The sequence below is a fragment of the Astyanax mexicanus genome, chromosome 1 (assembly GCF_023375975.1).
Source record: "Astyanax mexicanus isolate ESR-SI-001 chromosome 1, AstMex3_surface, whole genome shotgun sequence".
Lineage (NCBI taxonomy): Eukaryota > Metazoa > Chordata > Actinopteri > Characiformes > Acestrorhamphidae > Astyanax > Astyanax mexicanus.
The window spans coordinates 93,623,072-93,641,235 of NC_064408.1; the positions used below are offsets into that span (position 1 = coordinate 93,623,072).

An 18,164-nucleotide genomic window follows, 5' to 3' on the forward strand; every position below is an offset into this window, starting at 1 on the left:
GGAATATGATGCTAGATTTCACTTCACTTTACAAGATATGAGGTTTTGCAGAGAATGTGGCGAATGTTTTGCTATACAAGTATATTTGTTACTTTTCCACACAATTCAAATGCAACAATTGCACAATGAATTATATTTGCACTCCATTTATATTTAGAAAAAATACATTTAAGTCTGAAATTCTTTCTATTTGTTTCAATGTCAAAAATAAAGTTTAAAGGATGAAACATCTCTAAGCACAACTGTATAAATTAAATATTTAAAATCTGCAATTTTGCAACTTTCAAGTTCAACAATACATGAGAGAAAAAAAATCACTGTGTAGTTAAGTACACAGAGGTGTGTGTGTGTGCTTGAAGGGTCTTACCTGCAGTAGTTTTTCTATGCGGCTGAGCAGTGAGGGAATGAGCTGAGCCTGCAGGTTTCCCAGCTCTACCGTCCACGCAGCGAAGGCAGGAATAAACACTTGATGAGTCGCAACAACGACTCTTTCAGACAGATCTCCCAGAGACAGGAGCATCAGCTCGAATCCCTGTGACACAAACATTCAACAAATGAATACATGAAACAGAAGAGTGGTTTAAAAACAGTCATGCCTTAGGAGTTCTGCTGTCAAATAAAAAACATTTGGACAATGAATGGGCCAATAATGAGGCTCCAACATTCCCTGCAATAAAAACTCATTAAAGCTACAAACATTTTCCTTCTCTTAGATGAATATCCTTCTAATATACGAGGTTTCAAAAGCACACAAGCTTTCAAACTTCTCTAATTAGCTTAGAAGGCTGTATATATGAAGCCTGGTAATTCTCGGTTGCGCAAAAACACTTGGTGGTTTCCGGCCTTTTCTTCTGTTCTCAATAAAGAAAATAAAATGGAATAAAGTCATTTTAAAAAGTTTAGAAAAACAAAACAAATGCTGGCTTGTATAAATGTGTGTATAAAGTGAATTTAATTCTGACTCTAGACCATGTGCTACTATTTAGTAGTGGGCTACCAATGAAATGCCTTTCAAAATAACTTTTTGGATGAACAAAAAGAAAACTGAGCCCTTTAAATCCACTGAGGTGGTGTATAAAGGCAACATTACAAAACTTATTTCCCTGTCTAAATATTTAAGGAACTGACTATTTGAGGAAAGTACTGAAAAACTGAGTTGTTGGATTTATGATTTTTTTTGGATGAGGAAAAAAAAAGTGTACAAAGGTAGGGGTGGGCGATTTGGCCCTAAAAACTTCATGGTATACAATATTTCATGGTATTTTCGGGATAACGATACTCTCGGTGTTACGACAAATCACTGAATTAAGATATTAAGATATATCTTATCTGAATTAAGATATGATATGGCACACCCCAAACTGAAATATAAAAAGAAAAATACAAGACTTTAATCAATTTTGTAACAGAAGTCAATGATACTAATAAGGCAATATAAATACCTCCATATATCCAGGATTAAAGTAAAATAAATTAGTTTTGCTAAAAACAGTAAAAAAAGTAGTACCCTGATGTGATAATAAGGGGTGGGTGATATGGCGCGTTATTTTAGGATATAATATTGTTTACAATATTCAAAAATGTTGCCGATATTATTGTGAACGATACTATATGGTACTATATGATGAGGTCTGTTACCATAGTCATGTTATCGAATTTTTGCTGACCTCAATACTGAACATTATGCTTTTCTTAGCAAGGAGAACCAATGAATGTGAATTATTTTATTTACTTTTAATTTACTTACATTATAAAATATAAGCAATGTCTGAATATTCTTAATAATAAAAAACGTCATTGCTATTTGTAAAGCTGTAATTGCATTATGACATTATGTTAACATTATATCAATGGCAAATATCATTTTAAATTTACAATTTTTGTTAAAAGTGTAGTTGGAGTTGTCCTACAATTCTCACACTTTAGGCCATGAAATTGCCTCACAATCTTAAAATATGCTCACACATTGATACACACCTGGGAGTATTTGTCTGGATCGTCAATATAGCCCATTATGATGCCCAGACTCTTGACCACTGCCTCTCGCACCATGTCAGCTTTATCCTCTGCCAGCATCTGCTGCAGCATTGACAGCACCAGAGAGCTGCGGATCTCCTTCTGCCAGCAGCAACACAGACAGACACACACACATACACTTACTTCACTGAGTTTTAACAATTTACTTTAAATCATGCTAAAATCAGAGTGATATTGTAAAAAGTATTATCAATCAAGGTAGACACATGTATTGGAACACTTGCTCATTCACTGTATCTTCTGAAATTAAGGGTATTGAAAAGAGTTCATCCTGCTTTAGTTGTGTAACTGTGTTTACTCTCTAGAGAATGCTTTCTACTAGTTTGGACTGAAAGATTGCTGTGAGGATTTATTTGCATGAAGTGAAGTCAGGATGTTGGATGATCACCACCCCACCTCACTCCCAACTCTCCAAGTCAAATGAAAGTACTTAATGGAGCACCATCATTCTAGAGAACATGGATCCACTGTTCCAATGTTCCACTGCATCAGGCATGTTGCCAACAGTTTCATGTTTATCTGCTCCAAAGTGTTATATAAAGCTAGATTTTACAGTTAGATTCTTTTCAGATTTTCCATCATATCTGCAATTCGTACATGCACACAGTATACAGTTCTATGATGGTAATTTTCCAGATAAATACTATGTGGCTGAATGAGTGAGACTTACGGTTAGGTAGGGGGCCAGCGCTCCACAAGACTCTGCCACCAGCAGCCTCCTCTCTGGGTACTTGTGGTTTATCTGGATACAAACACACACACACACACACACACACATAGACAAAGACACAACATGGCAAAATCAGTCCACGTCCTGACCACAGGATTGCTTTCCCCACTGTGTTTACCAGCCTCCTTCTCTTTTCTTTATGAAACAGCTCGTCATGAACCAGTTCCTTCCATTGCAAAACCTAGTGACGGCTCTGAAAATTACAGTTTCTCCCCATTGTGGTGTTGTTAAGATAAACAGGTGCAGAAACACAATGAAATGATCCTACACGACATTTTAGGACTTAAAACAAATGCTTGAGGGATTTGCTTTAGTTATTTTTGAGGCTTTGATGGTAAAATGGGAAGTTACACATCTGTAATGAGTGTACTTTGTCTGCGTCTGTGTGTGAGTAGGTACTCGGCTTTTCGCATTTATGAGAATCACATGCGAGGTGGGAAAAAAGTACAACTTGTGAGGTCCGTTTTTTTTTTCCGGCTCTGACAGAAATATACTTAAAAAAAAAATACAGTGCTTTGCATTCGTAAAATGTAAATTAATTAATGAAATGGTTCATAGTAGCTTATAATAAGAGTATTGACAGTGGTATGAGAAAGTTTGTGCTGATAATTGTAAATTTTCCTTTATAAATAATTCATTGTTTGGATCAGAAATTTGCAACTGGCCTGCTTAACTCTTTCTTATAATTGACTTCACCTATGTATGTAGGTCAATGATCAATAGGCTTACCCAACAAATTTTGTGTTCAATAATTAGAGCTAAAGGTATTTAAATCATCAAAACGACCAGGGTGATTTAATTTTTGCACCTGCCTAATTTTATTTAAATCATTATTATTCACTTTCTGTAAATCCTATAAACTTCATTTCACTTCTCAAATATCACTGTGTTCGTCTGCTACATGATATAATTAACTTGAATTGCTAATCCAAACAATCAATGATTTATAAAGAAAAATCATGAAAATGATCAGGGGTGCCCAAACTTAAAATAAAAAGCTTAAAAAATGTTTATAGAATCCAGGGATGTGAACCAATGAAGTGGGTCTGGCTAAAGAGCACAGCCATCTTATTGTGAAATGGAATGCATTCTCTGAGATTAGTTCTGATATCTAGATTTGGTGACAAAATTGGATTTGAGTCACCTTACCACTGCATAAACCTGAATATGAGAAATCTAGTTCTATACTAATATTTTTAATTTTGAAAAACTATATTATAAACTATTATTTTCTAAAACATATGCATTTCTATACACGCTTACAAATGCCGTAAAATTGAAACCATATGTGCAATAGTTCAGTGTCTCAAAACATTTGGCACTTCTAATGTCAATGAGTACCTCATCCAATATCAAACTGAAACATCAGTCAAATTTGTCAGATTCAAAAGCAGCAGCTTGTCCAGAAATGCACGTAATATGTATGTCCTTAAAAGTGGCTCAAGTCTCTGTAGTGGAAGCTTAGGAGCAAGGAACCCTATTTTCTCACATAATCTTGTTTTAATATGATTCTGAACTCATTATGCATCCCCAAATAAAAGGTATGGAATTAGGCAGCATATACCGCATTTGAAGACATGTCTTCTTTTTAAATTCTAAGCAGCTTCTTCTGCACATGTTGGACATTTCACCACTCTGATCCAGCTGTATCCAAGTCTCAGGCGTTTTTTTCTTTTAAGTGTTTTTAGCAAACTGTGACCTGCCCGTTTTATTTCTGAGGTTTTCCAGTGGTTTGCATCTTGTACTAACATTTTTGAGATCAGGCTGGTGTTGTCTTCTCTTTATTACAGCCTTTGATACAGCCACAGCTGCATCTTGCGTAGTGTTTCTGATGTGTCCAGCAGCTTTTCTTCAAGACTGCAGTGCAAGTATTCTTCTTCACTCATCCAGTACTGTGGTTCACTGTGGTCTGCCGTTTCAGCCTCATATGATAGCCTGCTTTACCGGCACTGACATTTCTTTGGTCCTTATACTGGGAAACAACATCAACGGGCTCCAGATGTCTGTTGAGGCTTTGTGCATGAACTAATAATGCCAAGGCACACGGCTTGCCAAGAAACATCTAAGAACCAATTATACAACTGCATGCTGTATAAAAGGGCTGTAAATGGCCACACAGTTCATTTAGTATGGAGGTAAACAGCCAGTACCCTTGAAAGGGGCTTATATATATATATATATATATATATATATATATATATATATATATATATATATATATATATATATATAGTATTGTATTGTATATATATTGTATATTAGATGTCATGTCCACACCCGAATGAAACTGAGCTAATTTTTAGGATGTACTGTGTACTGGTGGTCTGCATGGGCAATCTAACTCTTCTATTTCAGAAAATCACTTGATTGTCTGAGGTACGGGTCGTTTATTGCAAAACGAATGTGTACAGAGCTAAAACAACAATTATGCCACTGTGCAATCACTTACAGACTATACAGCGTATCTGTGTGTGTGTGTTTGTGTGCGTGTGTGTGAGTGTGTGTGAGAGTGTGTGTGAGAGTGTGTGTGAGAGAGAGAGAGAGAGAGAGAGAAAGAGAGAGAGAGTGAAAGAGCTGACCTGTTCCCAGCACTGTGGTAAGAGTTCCACCTCCACCCGTGTTGGACCCACATGTCGAGCGAAAGCCACACAACCCATAAGGATCATTTGCCTGGGGAAGACAAACAGCAGGGCGTTAAGAACTGCCACAGAAATGAAGACTATTTTTAAAAACTTTAACTACTACTTACTTTAACTAATACTTAAAGGAAAAAAATAGTCTACAAGTACTTGCAGGGCGCCTAGGCTTATTAAGACCAGCAGGCAGCAATAAATGAATTTACTGTGTATCGTTTATTCGTTCTTTTTTACACATTAAGCAATGTGAATGATCTTTTTGAATTTTAAATAAACTTGCCTTGTCTAGAGTAAAAAAAATGGGCTACTGTTGCCAGTTATACAGTTTAAGATTTAATATTGCAGCAGTTTACTGAAAGTAAGTTAAGGTAAGGATCATACATGTATGTCTTAAGCTGTGTCAAGAAAGCTATTATTGGAATTCAGTCATCTGTCATTTCTAAATCTGCTGATGTGTGAAAACAGAAAAATTTAAACAAAAAATTGTGATTCCAGAAAAAATTGTTAGGCCCCCTGCCCTGTACTTTTTTGCTTTTCCATATTCCAACACACCTGATTAAACTACTCATTTATGAATTAAATTCTTGTCCACAAAAATGTGCAGAGGAGGGTGCCTCTATGACCAGCTCAGTGTCATTGAGTGACTGAACATAATTTATTTTATCATCAGATTATATAAGTATGGTACTTTTAAATGTGCTAAAATTTACTGTTGTCAAAATCTGTTTTTCTGCTATTGTCAGAATATTATTTGTTTATCACAGCATTACACACAATGAAACAAATATAATAAAATAGTATGAATAAAAATGTATCATTAAAAAACAAACAAAACAACAAAGTATATCAGTAAATGTCAGTAAAATGCATTAATTAAATTTAACCTGTAATGTGCTATTGGTACTATAATTGTTTTACACTGTATTTCTTTTTTTATTGTATGACACGTTCCATTTTCTTATGTTTGTGAAAGTAATGTGTAACATGATGGGATTTATCATAATATCTTAACAACCATAACACACTCTCTCGTACTGTGCCCCACTATATAATATGCTCACACACCTCTGCTCGTCGTCAGGTCTCTTGATAAGGTTGAAGAGAATGTGCAGCAGCTGGTCTCTCTCTTTGGGCTCAGGGTGGAGGCAGGCAGTGCACAAGATGAGGGGAATGAGCTCCTGCAAACACACACGCACACACACAGGTGTGAGACCTGAACAAACAACTGGACACTCCCTCGCTCACCCACAGACACTAAAGGGGGAGAAGGGACACTGTGGCAGGCAGGGTTCGAGGATAGAGGAGAGTGAACTGCACACGGGGCCCAAATTCACCACAGAGGGAAAAATATACAGGTCTAAAACCACAGTACCATCTTTCAACAAAGTGTGTGACTGTCGGTGTGTGTAAAGTGATAACTAAATACTTCTATCCTCTCAAGAGCACCTGCAAATATTGGTACAGCCTTCTGACTGTTTTTCCATGGCTACTATATTTAATACATTAAAAGGTTGGAAACGTCTTGCCATCTTTTGAAAATTTCCCGGCCATTTTTGATTTTTATTGGTATTTTTCACCTAAGGTGAAAGCGAACATTTATTTTTTGGGTATATTTAGCTTCAGTACTTGACTACTTATCAATCAAAACATTTATTTCTAAAGAAGTGCCCAACACATCTTTAGAAATACCATAGAATCATAGCCTTGTGTAGATTTTTAGGGATAATAAGCATTAACATATGCTGGCCTCAGCTGGACTGGGCTGAAGTTTGGGTTTTTAAATAGCCTAGGTAGGTAACAGGCCTTTTATGAGCAATTCTGACATTCCAAAATGAATACTTGGTAAAATACTAATATGAAAAGATTTACTACATTTAGTCACTATCAAACTTCTCATATCTACAAACTGGCAATTTTCCATTTTATTTGAGGCCTTTTTATTTGTTTATTAATCATAAAAACACACAATGTAAAAAAAAAACTACTGCCAAAATCTAATGATACCAAAAAATAAATAATAATGGACAATTATTGGTGATAAAAGACTTTTGTGCACCAGTGACTATTTGTTTTCTTGATATGTATCCGCTCTGATTAAATCCAGTATTGCGACAGACCTTTGAAGGCAGGTCAAACCCTCAGCCAAAGAAGACAAAACATAAAAATAAAAAAAATACAGCAGATAGTTACAAAAATCTGTGGCAACTCTCTGGTTAGATTGACGCCTTGTCTATTTGTTTGGACTGTCATTTTTTGCCCTCACTAAGGGAATTTATCTACCAAAGGTCCCCCAGCACATAGTTGTTCTCAGGCTCAGACCAGCACCGATTTTTAAAATTGAGTTAAGAGCTACTGCGTCTAGCACCTGCATGAGCGAGGAGATCAGAAAGGCAGTTAGGAAATATTTTAGTTGGCCCAGATCCACCAACTAAAGGGTGTGTGTCTTTAAGGCTTTAATCACACAGCTTCTGGAACAGGAGCAACGTTGGCACCCAGTAGGCATGGGGACGGGAAATTAAATGGCATGCAGAAAAAAAAACATGCAGAACCTTCCTAGACACAAGTTAATGTAATAATTCCGCAAATAAACACTTTTTTGTTTGATATTTTTTATGAACAGCATGTCTTGGCTGATAGTCTATACTTGTAAAAACTTGATTTGTTGCCAAACTACCACTTTAATTAAATTAAAATCTAAATATGCCCTCTTAAAGCAGACAAAAACATAAAAATATGTCTGTCCACAGTGTGTCGATCACTCAAAGCCTCCTCTACAAAACCCTGCAATTACATGCAAATTCACATAATTGCTTCAATGTAAGTGTTGACTCATTCGAGCAAAAAGAAATCAACGGTTAAACATCAAAAAGACAAGAACCAGCTGATTGCCAGCATGACAGCTCATCACACATATGTGCAATGCTCACTGGCACCTAATTGGTCTTTCTGCATCCACAGCTAAAAAAAAAAAAAAAAAAAACTAAAATACCACTGCGATTTTTAACACACTGCTCAGGCTGCAGCTCCTCAACATTTGTTCTTTGGAGGAGAATGTATTGGGTAATCAATAACTCAGTCAGTGCAGTTTTACACTGGCCAAATGTCCATTATCTGCACTATAACTAGGCACAGACGTCCGGTGTATTTAATTGTACAGGCAGGTGTGCAACTACAACTTAACAGCCTATTGTTCTGCAGCAGCTGCTGTATATAGCAGAGTGTGAGGGTGTGACAGAATGTACGTGTGTAAGCATGTGTTTGTATTTGCACATTTTTAGGACAACTTTTCAAAATTATATCATACTTCAGCAGACTAGAATACAATATAAATATAATATAGCATCACTGCACAATATAGCATCACTCTCGCTATGTGTGTACGTGCAATAAAAAAAATAACATTCTACAATTTCTGCTGCTAAATTAAAGGAATAGAATATTTTTAGAGACTAATCCCATTTTCTATCACTAATATACCAGAGGCAGATTAAGTTTACCCAGTACTAAAGATGCATCAATATATTCAGCAACTAGAATTAAGTAAAAGGACTAAATATTTTATATTAATAAATAACAATTCATTTAAAAATCAAAACAAAAATACAGCAAATACATTTTTGCAATGGTGAAAAAAGCAGGAAAATAGCAATATTAAAAATATATACAAATATATATATAATTCAGCCTTTGGCCACTTTTTCATTTAGTTTATTTTCAAGCAAAAACACCATTCCGATTCATTCCTACCCAAGATCATTTTTACAAGTAGTAAAGTCTTGTAAAGTCTTGTCCTAACACTGCACAAAAACAATCAAGGCTGTGTGTATCTTTAAGTCCAGAGGGGCAGTTAAGCAGCAGGGTTGAATATTAGGGAAAAGGGAGTTGGGTGGGGGTGCAGATAGGAATAACAGTTAAGACTAACAGACAAAGTTCAAAGTCCACTGAGTGGGTCCATTGTTAGAGATGAAGAATGAGGAAATGTCCTGCCTGCACAGCTCCATTACTGTTTACCTTCGCTCAATTCTATTCTGCCGAACATCTAATTTGTCTCAAACTGTCACTTGGTCAGTAAAAGAGAACACAGCTATGCAAAGCAGAAAGACCTGGGGTGGGGACATTATGGCCCACTGCACAGCTATAGGGCACATACACCCAGCAGGTGTGACTGACGTGTGTGTGTTTGTGTGTGGCGGTGCAAATAATTGTGCATATACAGGTATTTGATTTCACAGACAGTAAAAATAGCATTTTTTACACTGACAGGAAGGTCTGACTGATATGAAAATGTAATTTTACTGTAGGTAGGCTAACTATTTTCACTGTTGGTAGTTAGAACAACAACCGTTATTAGAGTAAATGTCTGCACATTTTACACAAACTCAGACCTAATCACTATATTATTCCATTCTGTTAAAAATTCACGTCTCAGGTATTCTAAAACAGGTAATGCAGGCTTGAGAACAGTATAGGAGTCAAAGAAAGACCAATGACATTGGTTGAAAACTGATATACTGTATTTTGTAGAGTTTAAAATTCAATATACTACTTTCAAAGATATTGTACTCTTCAAAATTGGAATATATGGATGAAAGAATAATGATTAATTATTGATTAATTAATAAAATAAAAAAAATAAAAAATGTTGTTACAATATTAGTTTAGCATGTAACACAGATAGATTGATATTTAACAAATTTAAATACGATACTTAACAAATTTAAACACGATGACTTGTTTTATATGTGAACTGATTAAGAGATGTCAAACACAAACATCCCACGTCAGTGCACCATTTGTAGCTTCTATGAGACCAGACGAAATCATGGGACACCACACCAGTTCCTGTTACGTGACATTTGCATTATGATTACTGCGGTTATTATTTTTAAATTATTTAACTGTTTATTGGATTCATTTTATCACTCAGACTGTCCCACCAATTTAGTCCAGTTCATAACCACTGGCAACGACTCCATTACATGATGGCCACAGATGGCTGTGGCATTACTAGCGACTGAATATGCAACCCCCCGATGCTGTGTTTATATCTTAGATATAAAAAAAAACTAGTTTTTTAATTTATTAACATTTTTGTTTTTGTTATAACAATATAAAACTGACCAAACTGGGCTGTTGGAACTTGGGAATGTAGCAGCTTATAAAAACTTTAATTCAAATTACTAAACGGATTGGACCAATATTATGGTAAACGGGGGAAATTCCTAGACTTTTGGTGAGCATTTGTTTTTTGCTACTGTCTTCTTTCTCCAGCTGGACTGTTTCTGTTGATGTGATTGAATATTTTTATATTATTATCCTTTCTTTGTCAAACCATATTTATGTTTTGTCTGAAACAAAAAAGCTCAATAAAAATTGTCAATCAAAAAAAAAATCGGACAAAACTGACAATTCAAACACACTATTTCAGCCAAAGGGAAGCCAAGGCAATGGAAAGGTCTGCAGGCGCACTCTCTCTCAGAACCACACACACACACGCACACACACACACACACACACACAGGGAGGGGAGCAGGGTTGGTGTAGTAGCGTGCAGATGTGTTCCACTCACCTGGCACAGATGCACAACCATTCTCTAACGGAGCAGAGAGAGGCATGCACCAAAGCCGCAGAATAAATGAGCGAACGTGAAAAACAAAAGGACACAGAAGTGGAGGGGAGGGGATAAGAGATGAGTATTGGTGAAAAAAAACACAGTCCAGTCAGAGCTGAATTCAAACTGAAGAGAGCAGAAGGCTGACAGAGGCGCAGGCAGTGCGGCTGATGGAGCTTGGGGGGAGTGGGGGTGTTTAGAGACGGCATGGTGTGGGATGCTTACCTCACGCTTGGCCAGCAGGACGTTAGGGACGATGTGAGGGAGACAGCGGCCCAGCATCAGCATCACACTCTCCTCACTGTCCGCGATACGGGACACCTGATGAAGCAAGACTTTACTTTAGTACACAAGTCTCACTCTTAAAGTAAGAAAGTCGTGTCTAAATTCAACATGTTTTGTGTACATGTTGAATGAATTATACAACTACGATACAAAGAAGTCTAAACGGTTGATCTATGTATGGAAAATTATGCTTCTCAACTACATGCTTCTCTTCCTTATGCCTGTGCATCAAAATGAGAATTTACTAACTGTGGTGACACCTCAATGGCATGGTGGTGTTTTATTTGTAATGAGCATCTAGACAGAGCCTCAAAACTACACCGAAAGAATATTTACCAGCAAACCCCACACAAGCTATTGTATAGTATGCTTGTTGGCACACCTTTCAGTTAATGCATTCATGAACATTAAGTTGGCCTTATTGTTAATACACACACAGTGTGTGGAGTGGTGGAGCACTGGAACTGTTTTCTCTGTGATGATGGTGATCCATCCAATACTTTTGGTTCATCCAGCATCTTGACCTTATCAATGTTCTTGTCATTGAATACAATAGTATTGCCTTAAATTAATAGTAAAAAAATTTAAAATCTAGTACAGTTTTTTTTGCCTGGAGAGTAGAGACAGTTACTCCAACAAATCCAGGATGCACTCTTTTTAATACCCATTATTTCAGTAGAAACAATGAATGAGAATGTATCCCAATACTTTTGTCCATATTGTACACACATGTGGAAGACATTAGGCTCTACTTTATTTTTGAGTAAGATTAAACTCTGTACATTATTTTTTTCTTAAGCCCAATTTTGTCTCCATAGACAACTTACATTTAGGGCAACATACTGTACATTTTGAATCACGTTACACAGTTGGGCAAATCTAGTGTTGGGAATGTTTCCCAGCCACACACAGCCCAGGTAAATGCATTCTTATTACCCACTACACTACAACACACCAACCGCTAATCAATATTTAAAGAGGGGGTCACGAAACGTGGCCGGCCATGCTGCATTCCACAAATGACCACTTTTGATTTGATCACTCAAGGCACTTGTTAACACAAAGTGTACACTGGGGCCCATGTTCATGCCAGAAATACTTGTCCACACCTGATGGGACTCGACTAGGGTTTGGTCATGTTTGGACAAATGTTCAAATACTTTCATGAGCTCAGGTCAGCTTAACATTTCAGGCCTGGATAAAGCTCTACACTGAATGCACAAAGGAGCTCCTGCAAGACAACACACTCCCATTTCTTTCAATTTCTTTCAAAAATGTTTTAAGTAGGCCCTCTGCTGGAAAAACACAATAATCACGTTACCTAAACTGCCTTTTGATCACAGGCTTTTGACAAGCTGTACAAGCTGCTCAATACACACTTTTGCCATCTGAGGAGTCCATTAAATGCATTCCTTCTAACTGGAGGAAAAATGACATCAGGATTAAATTACATTTCTCACCATTTCCTCGACTGAGGTGTGACGCCCTTGCACGACTGCCCAATAATAGCCATGTCAGGTAGTGTTTTGAGCAAATTTACTCTGTGGGTCTGTTTAAATGTGTGTCTGTGTGTGTGTGTGTGTGTGTGTATGTGTGTAACCAGAGTAGCCTCACCTCTGAGCCAAGCCTGCTGTCAGCAGACATTCGACAGAAGGACAAAAGTGCTTGGTGGAAGGCCGGAGACAGTTGTCTGAAAAGAACAAAACACACATTTTAGTTGTCTTATCTGCCTGCTAGCCACCATGGAGCAAAAACTGCCAAAGTGCTGATGTGTGTGTGTGTGTATGTGGTTTATGACGATGAAAGGGAATTGTCCTCCTGTGTGTAATTAGTGAGCGGATATGCAAAGTGATGATGTATGGAATATTCTCTTCCTGTCAGCAGAGGGCCTTATTTCAACAAAGCCAGACTTTAAACAGACTCAGACTCTAACTCGCTTAGTGCAACACTGACACCTTGTGGTAATCAAGTGTTTTTTGGACAAACACACAAGGAAATGTTTGACAGCTTAATTTGTAAATAAATATTTTCCAGACAATGGAACACATGGTTTCTAATTGTTCTGAGACCTTTTTAATACCTTATCAGAGTCATCTGATTCTCTGTGGATCTGGCCCTGGTGATCCACTCACTTTAACAATCAAGAGCAAAAAAAAAAAAAAATTATTAAGGTTTAAATAAGACTTCACTTCACATCTTCTCAGTGCCTGTTTGGTAAAACACAGCAACAAATTAAACTGTGAAGATGAGTTTATGACTTCCATTATCTGTTTCATACCTTCCTACAACGTTCTTCTGAACAGTCTGTTTTCATAAACTTCATGCTGAAGTCCATTAATTCAGTGTGTTTATTTGTATATAAATGAACTGTTAAAGTGAACCTGAAAGGGAAGCAGCTGCTGATTTTGGTACGTTTTTAAACTATAAATTGTACATTTTTTATTCATGGTCCTCTGTCACTAATGGGACCTTTAAAACTCAGAACCCACCTGAAGAACACTGAATTATGGGTACTGTGGTTCAAGGTCATCATATAACAAGCATGATATGCTGATCCTGGTTGAAAGCTGTAGCCATTAGACAGACTGGCCTGGGGTTTAACTCAGCATGTCTTGCATCACTCTTTAATCAAGATAAACTCACTGTAATGCTTGGGCTTTCGTGGCTTATTGCTGTAATACAGCACCACTGCTCACACAAACACGCAGGCAGCCTTTCTACTGAGGAGCTTTTACCAACATTTCTCAAAGTTTAACCATACAGCATGGTTTCCATTAATAAGCCAAAAACAAACCACAAGCAGCAAAGAAAATTATTTAGTTTTTATAAGACAGCTAGAATGAATGTGTTAAATTGGTCTAGAGATTACTGATATTGTTGCTTACAATTAAGCCCTTCTTACAATTGAGCTCCAATTGAATACCCATATTGACATAAATCAGTTTTCTTTAATTTTGTGAGATATTTTATTTTACTTGCCTTCATGACTGAAAAACATTTTGTATACTACAGTATCGCAATATAACTTTTTGCCATGTTATATAGATTCTTAAAAACAGTGCCAATTTTTTAAAATTAATTTATATTTTAGATTAAGAGATTTGTGTCAGACAGTGGTTCACCCCTTATTCTGACTGCATAAAAAGTACATTTTTTTTTTTCCTTTCAGATTTTTCCCCATTTTCTCCCAATTTGGATATCCAATTGTCCCACCCCTTTGTGCGTCCCCATCACCGGTGACGCCCGTGACCCTTGGAGGATGCAGACGAGCGCACGCCTCCTCCGACACGTGTGAAGTCAATCACCCCTTTTTTCGAGCTGCTGCGGATGAATCATTGCCTGAGCAGCTAGCGCGCTCGGAGGAAAGCACAGTGGCTAGGTTCCGATTCATCTGCTCACAGACGCCTCGTGCCGCCTGGCGCCACCTTAAGTGTGATGGGGAGAAAGCGCCATCTACCCACCCGGAGGGAGCAGAGCCAATTTTGCTCCCTCTGAGCACCGGCAGCTGATGGCAAAGCTGCATGAGCTGGGGTTCGAACCTGCGAACTCCCGCTCATAGTGGCAGCGCATTAGACCGCTTCGGCGCCCATAAAAAGTACATTTTAAATTAGATTTATGAATATAATTGTGATCTTTGTACTTCTCTCTGACAACATTTTTCATTTTTAATCATCCTGCTAAAAATATCTCAATATATTCAAGTATATACCAAATAGCAACCCAAGCATTGTGATACAGATCATATCACTTGGTTCTTGACAATACACAGCATTCATTCTTGAAGCACATAGTAATAAACTAGCTGTGCTGGTTGTTTATTAACTACCTTAATTGGACAAATCAACGCTTGCTTTTATATGTTAGGCCTATAAACAATAAAACAGCACTTAAGTAAATGATGCAGCATTAGACAGGCAAAAGCAGCCTGTTAAAAGCATCACCCAGCATGAGGTTGCTCTCAGGCAGATGCTCTAACAAGGCTGTAACCTGTAATCTGTAACCACAGTGTTGAGTGTAATGAAGCAAATGAGCGTCACCTGTTGGGCTGGTCGAACTTCACAGGCCCTTTGCTGTGCTGGCGGGGGCTTTTAAATTTGCTGTGCGGTTGTGTGGATGGCGATGAGTTTTCAGCAGTGTGGTCAGTAGCAGTAGCAGTAGAAGTGTTAGTGCTGGTGGTAGTGTTTGAGTTAGGTTCCGTAGCAGAGTCTGTCTCTGTGACCCCCCGTATGTCCAGATACTGCCCATTATCCAGACTCCTCTCGCACTGGAGCCCAGTTTTAGTGTCCCCACACTCCACTGAAGCTTTTAAAGGAGACGATACATTCCTCTGGAGATCCTGGATCTCACTGCAAATCATATAAACCAAAGAGGGATTTAGATTGACTACTTTAGAGAAACACAACAAACATACAACTACTTAAAGGGCCAATATGCTTCATACACTTTTATTTAATATGACAGCAAAGTATGTCAATATATGTACATTAGCATCAGTTTGAAAATAAGTAATAAAGTTCTCAATATAATACAATATAAAAATAATATTTGTACATATGTACTGTATATAGTAATATATAGTATTACATTGCTGGATGTAGGATGTAATTTGAGCTACTATAAATGGCAAGACTCCCCTAAAACAAATGTGCACACATACTAATTCATAAATTCACACACATGACAAAAAGAAGTGAGATTGAGGCCCAAAGAAAAGTATGTAAATCATAAAGCCAGATTGTAACTCACCTCTGTAATTTCCTTATCTGTTCAGCCAGACTCTGTTTTTCACTATTTAGCAAACTGATCTGATACTCCAGCTCCTGCACCACCTCCTTCTGCTGAGAGAGAGAGGGAAAGAGATAGTGTGAATGAATCAGTGAGTGAGAGAGTGAGTGCAAGGATGTGTATGTGTAGAAGAACAGATATCATGATAAAAAATTAATTAATGGTGATATTAAACACAATATTTTCAATGTTTCAATATACATTATTTACTGATTGACAATTATTACAAGGTGCATTACATGAATTGTCAAATTCCTTTATTATAAAAAAAAATTGGTAGGTGCAGACAACGGTTCAGTGTGTTCTTGGCAAGTTAAATAAAGTAGGGTTTTAGAACTAAAGGTCACAGGTCAGTACAGTTTTGTGACCACTAAATCTGACCATTAAAACACAAGGTAAATGAGGCGTGTGTACCTGAAAAAAAAAAACCCACACAATTGATCTGTGCTAGAGCTCCCCACCCTCAGCTTAAGGCTTGAGATGCTAATCCTGAAAAGCCCATCAAACAGTAATAACTGTCTCAGTTTAAATACCTGTATGGTCTCTGTTTTTTGCACAGCCTCCTGGGCAATGTAGTCCCCAGGCAGGTCGCTAGCGTCCACACCCACTGCTGCGTCCGCTGTTTCTCTATGAGACGGATGGCTGCTGCTGCCGCAGTTTCTGTAGAGCTGCAGCAGGTCCGGGGGCTTTGGAATGTTTAGGCCGACGTCATCCCACAACTCAAAATCCTGTGTGCGCATGCAAGGACACACACACACACACACACCGGTCACAAACACTCAAAATCCTGCCCCCACACCAAATAAACATACACCCACACTGCAGCAGTTCTGCAGAAAGCCTTTAACATGTAAGAGATAGGACCTGAAGATGTACCTGATCATCGTTTTCATCTGAGAAGGTGATGGACGACAGTTTGTATTCATTTTTTAATAAATATTCATTCACTAAAAAATTTAAGGCTCGTTTCTCAAGAGGGCGGATGGGTTCCTGAAATCGCAAATAAACAATCAATTAAAACAGAATTTACCATAACTGAATCTGGAGACAATATAATATTATGGTTAAAAAAATCCTGTTAACATAAAAAAGAGAAGTCAAACCTGAATTTCAGGACTGGATTTGTAGTTTTTGCGCTCCTGGGAGGGAATTTCACATTCTGAGAGACAGATAGAGAGAGAGCGAGCAAGCGAGAGCGAGAGAGAGATAAAGAGAAAGAGAAAGAGAGAGAGAATAAAATAAATGAAAAATAAATAAAGAAAGGAAATGATAGTTGGTGAGACAAAAAAAGAGATGAAAATAGATGAAGTGTAGAGTTACAGATGAAGAGAGACAGATAATGAAAGAAAAAAAAAGATAAAGAAAGAAAGAAAACGATAGTATAAGAGAAAGAGAGAGATGGATAGATGAAACAGAAAGTACAAGAGAGACAAGATGAATATAAGAGTGTAAATGTAAAAAGAGAAAAACAAGTGGTAGAGTTAAAAGAAGGAAAAATGACAAATATATGTACCAGGAAAGAAACAAAAACAAAAAAACGAGAGAAAGTGTGATAGAAAAAGAAATAGAGTAGGATGGAGAAAGAAAAGAAGGAAAGCTTAAGAGAAATAAAAGAGAGACCATAACAAAAATACAGAGAAGATGAATGAAAAGGGTGAAATGAGAGTAAAAAAGAGAGAAACAGAAAGAGAAATGAAGAAAGAGAGCAAGAGAAAGAGAGACAAGGGGAGAGCACAGTAGTGCGAAAGAGAGAGATAAAGAGAGAGAGAGAGAGAGAGAGAGAGAGAGAGAGAGTGAGAGAGAGAGAGAGAGAGAGAGAGAGTGAGAGAGAGAATATGAAAGTCAGTGTGTGAACAGGTAGATTATGGTGGTCCTGTAGCTGTATGGCAGTGGTGCAGCAGTACAGTAATACAGCAGTGTAATAATATGAGAGTATAGGAGTGTAGGAATAAAGGAATAGGACTGTGAAACTGTAAAGTACGCCACCTGCAGCCTGAGTCAGGTTGGTGCGCAGAGCCTGAATGGTCTCCTTGGCTTTCCGTAGTTCAAACTCCAAAACTGGACCGAAGGGGGGTGGGTC

The 18,164-nt window shown here is 37.5% G+C and overlaps 1 protein-coding gene across 8 annotated transcripts in view; it reads right to left on the bottom strand.

Moving 5' to 3' along the window:
* The window catches only part of relch (RAB11 binding and LisH domain, coiled-coil and HEAT repeat containing), a 65,582-nt gene that overhangs the window by 25,679 nt on the left and 21,739 nt on the right, over positions 1-18,164 (bottom strand). For 5 of the 8 annotated variants that reach the window (XM_049485741.1, XM_049485735.1, XM_049485734.1 and 2 more), the window contains 13 exons: positions 18,071-18,142; positions 17,188-17,243; positions 16,961-17,074; positions 16,618-16,812; positions 16,046-16,137; positions 15,337-15,645; positions 12,914-12,989; positions 11,240-11,335; positions 6,469-6,581; positions 5,347-5,437; positions 2,708-2,779; positions 1,978-2,118; positions 368-532 (listed from right to left, as the gene is read on the bottom strand). In XM_049485741.1, the coding sequence (XP_049341698.1) occupies positions 368-532; positions 1,978-2,118; positions 2,708-2,779; positions 5,347-5,437; positions 6,469-6,581; positions 11,240-11,335; positions 12,914-12,989; positions 15,337-15,645; positions 16,046-16,137; positions 16,618-16,812; positions 16,961-17,074; positions 17,188-17,243; positions 18,071-18,142 (1,592 nt within the window). Of the gene's footprint in view, positions 1-367; positions 533-1,977; positions 2,119-2,707; positions 2,780-5,346; positions 5,438-6,468; positions 6,582-10,972; positions 10,992-11,239; positions 11,336-12,913; positions 12,990-15,336; positions 15,646-16,045; positions 16,138-16,617; positions 16,813-16,960; positions 17,075-17,187; positions 17,244-18,070; positions 18,143-18,164 lie in introns of those variants that run through there. The other 3 variants (XM_049485746.1, XM_049485759.1, XM_049485768.1) reach the window with 3 other exon arrangements.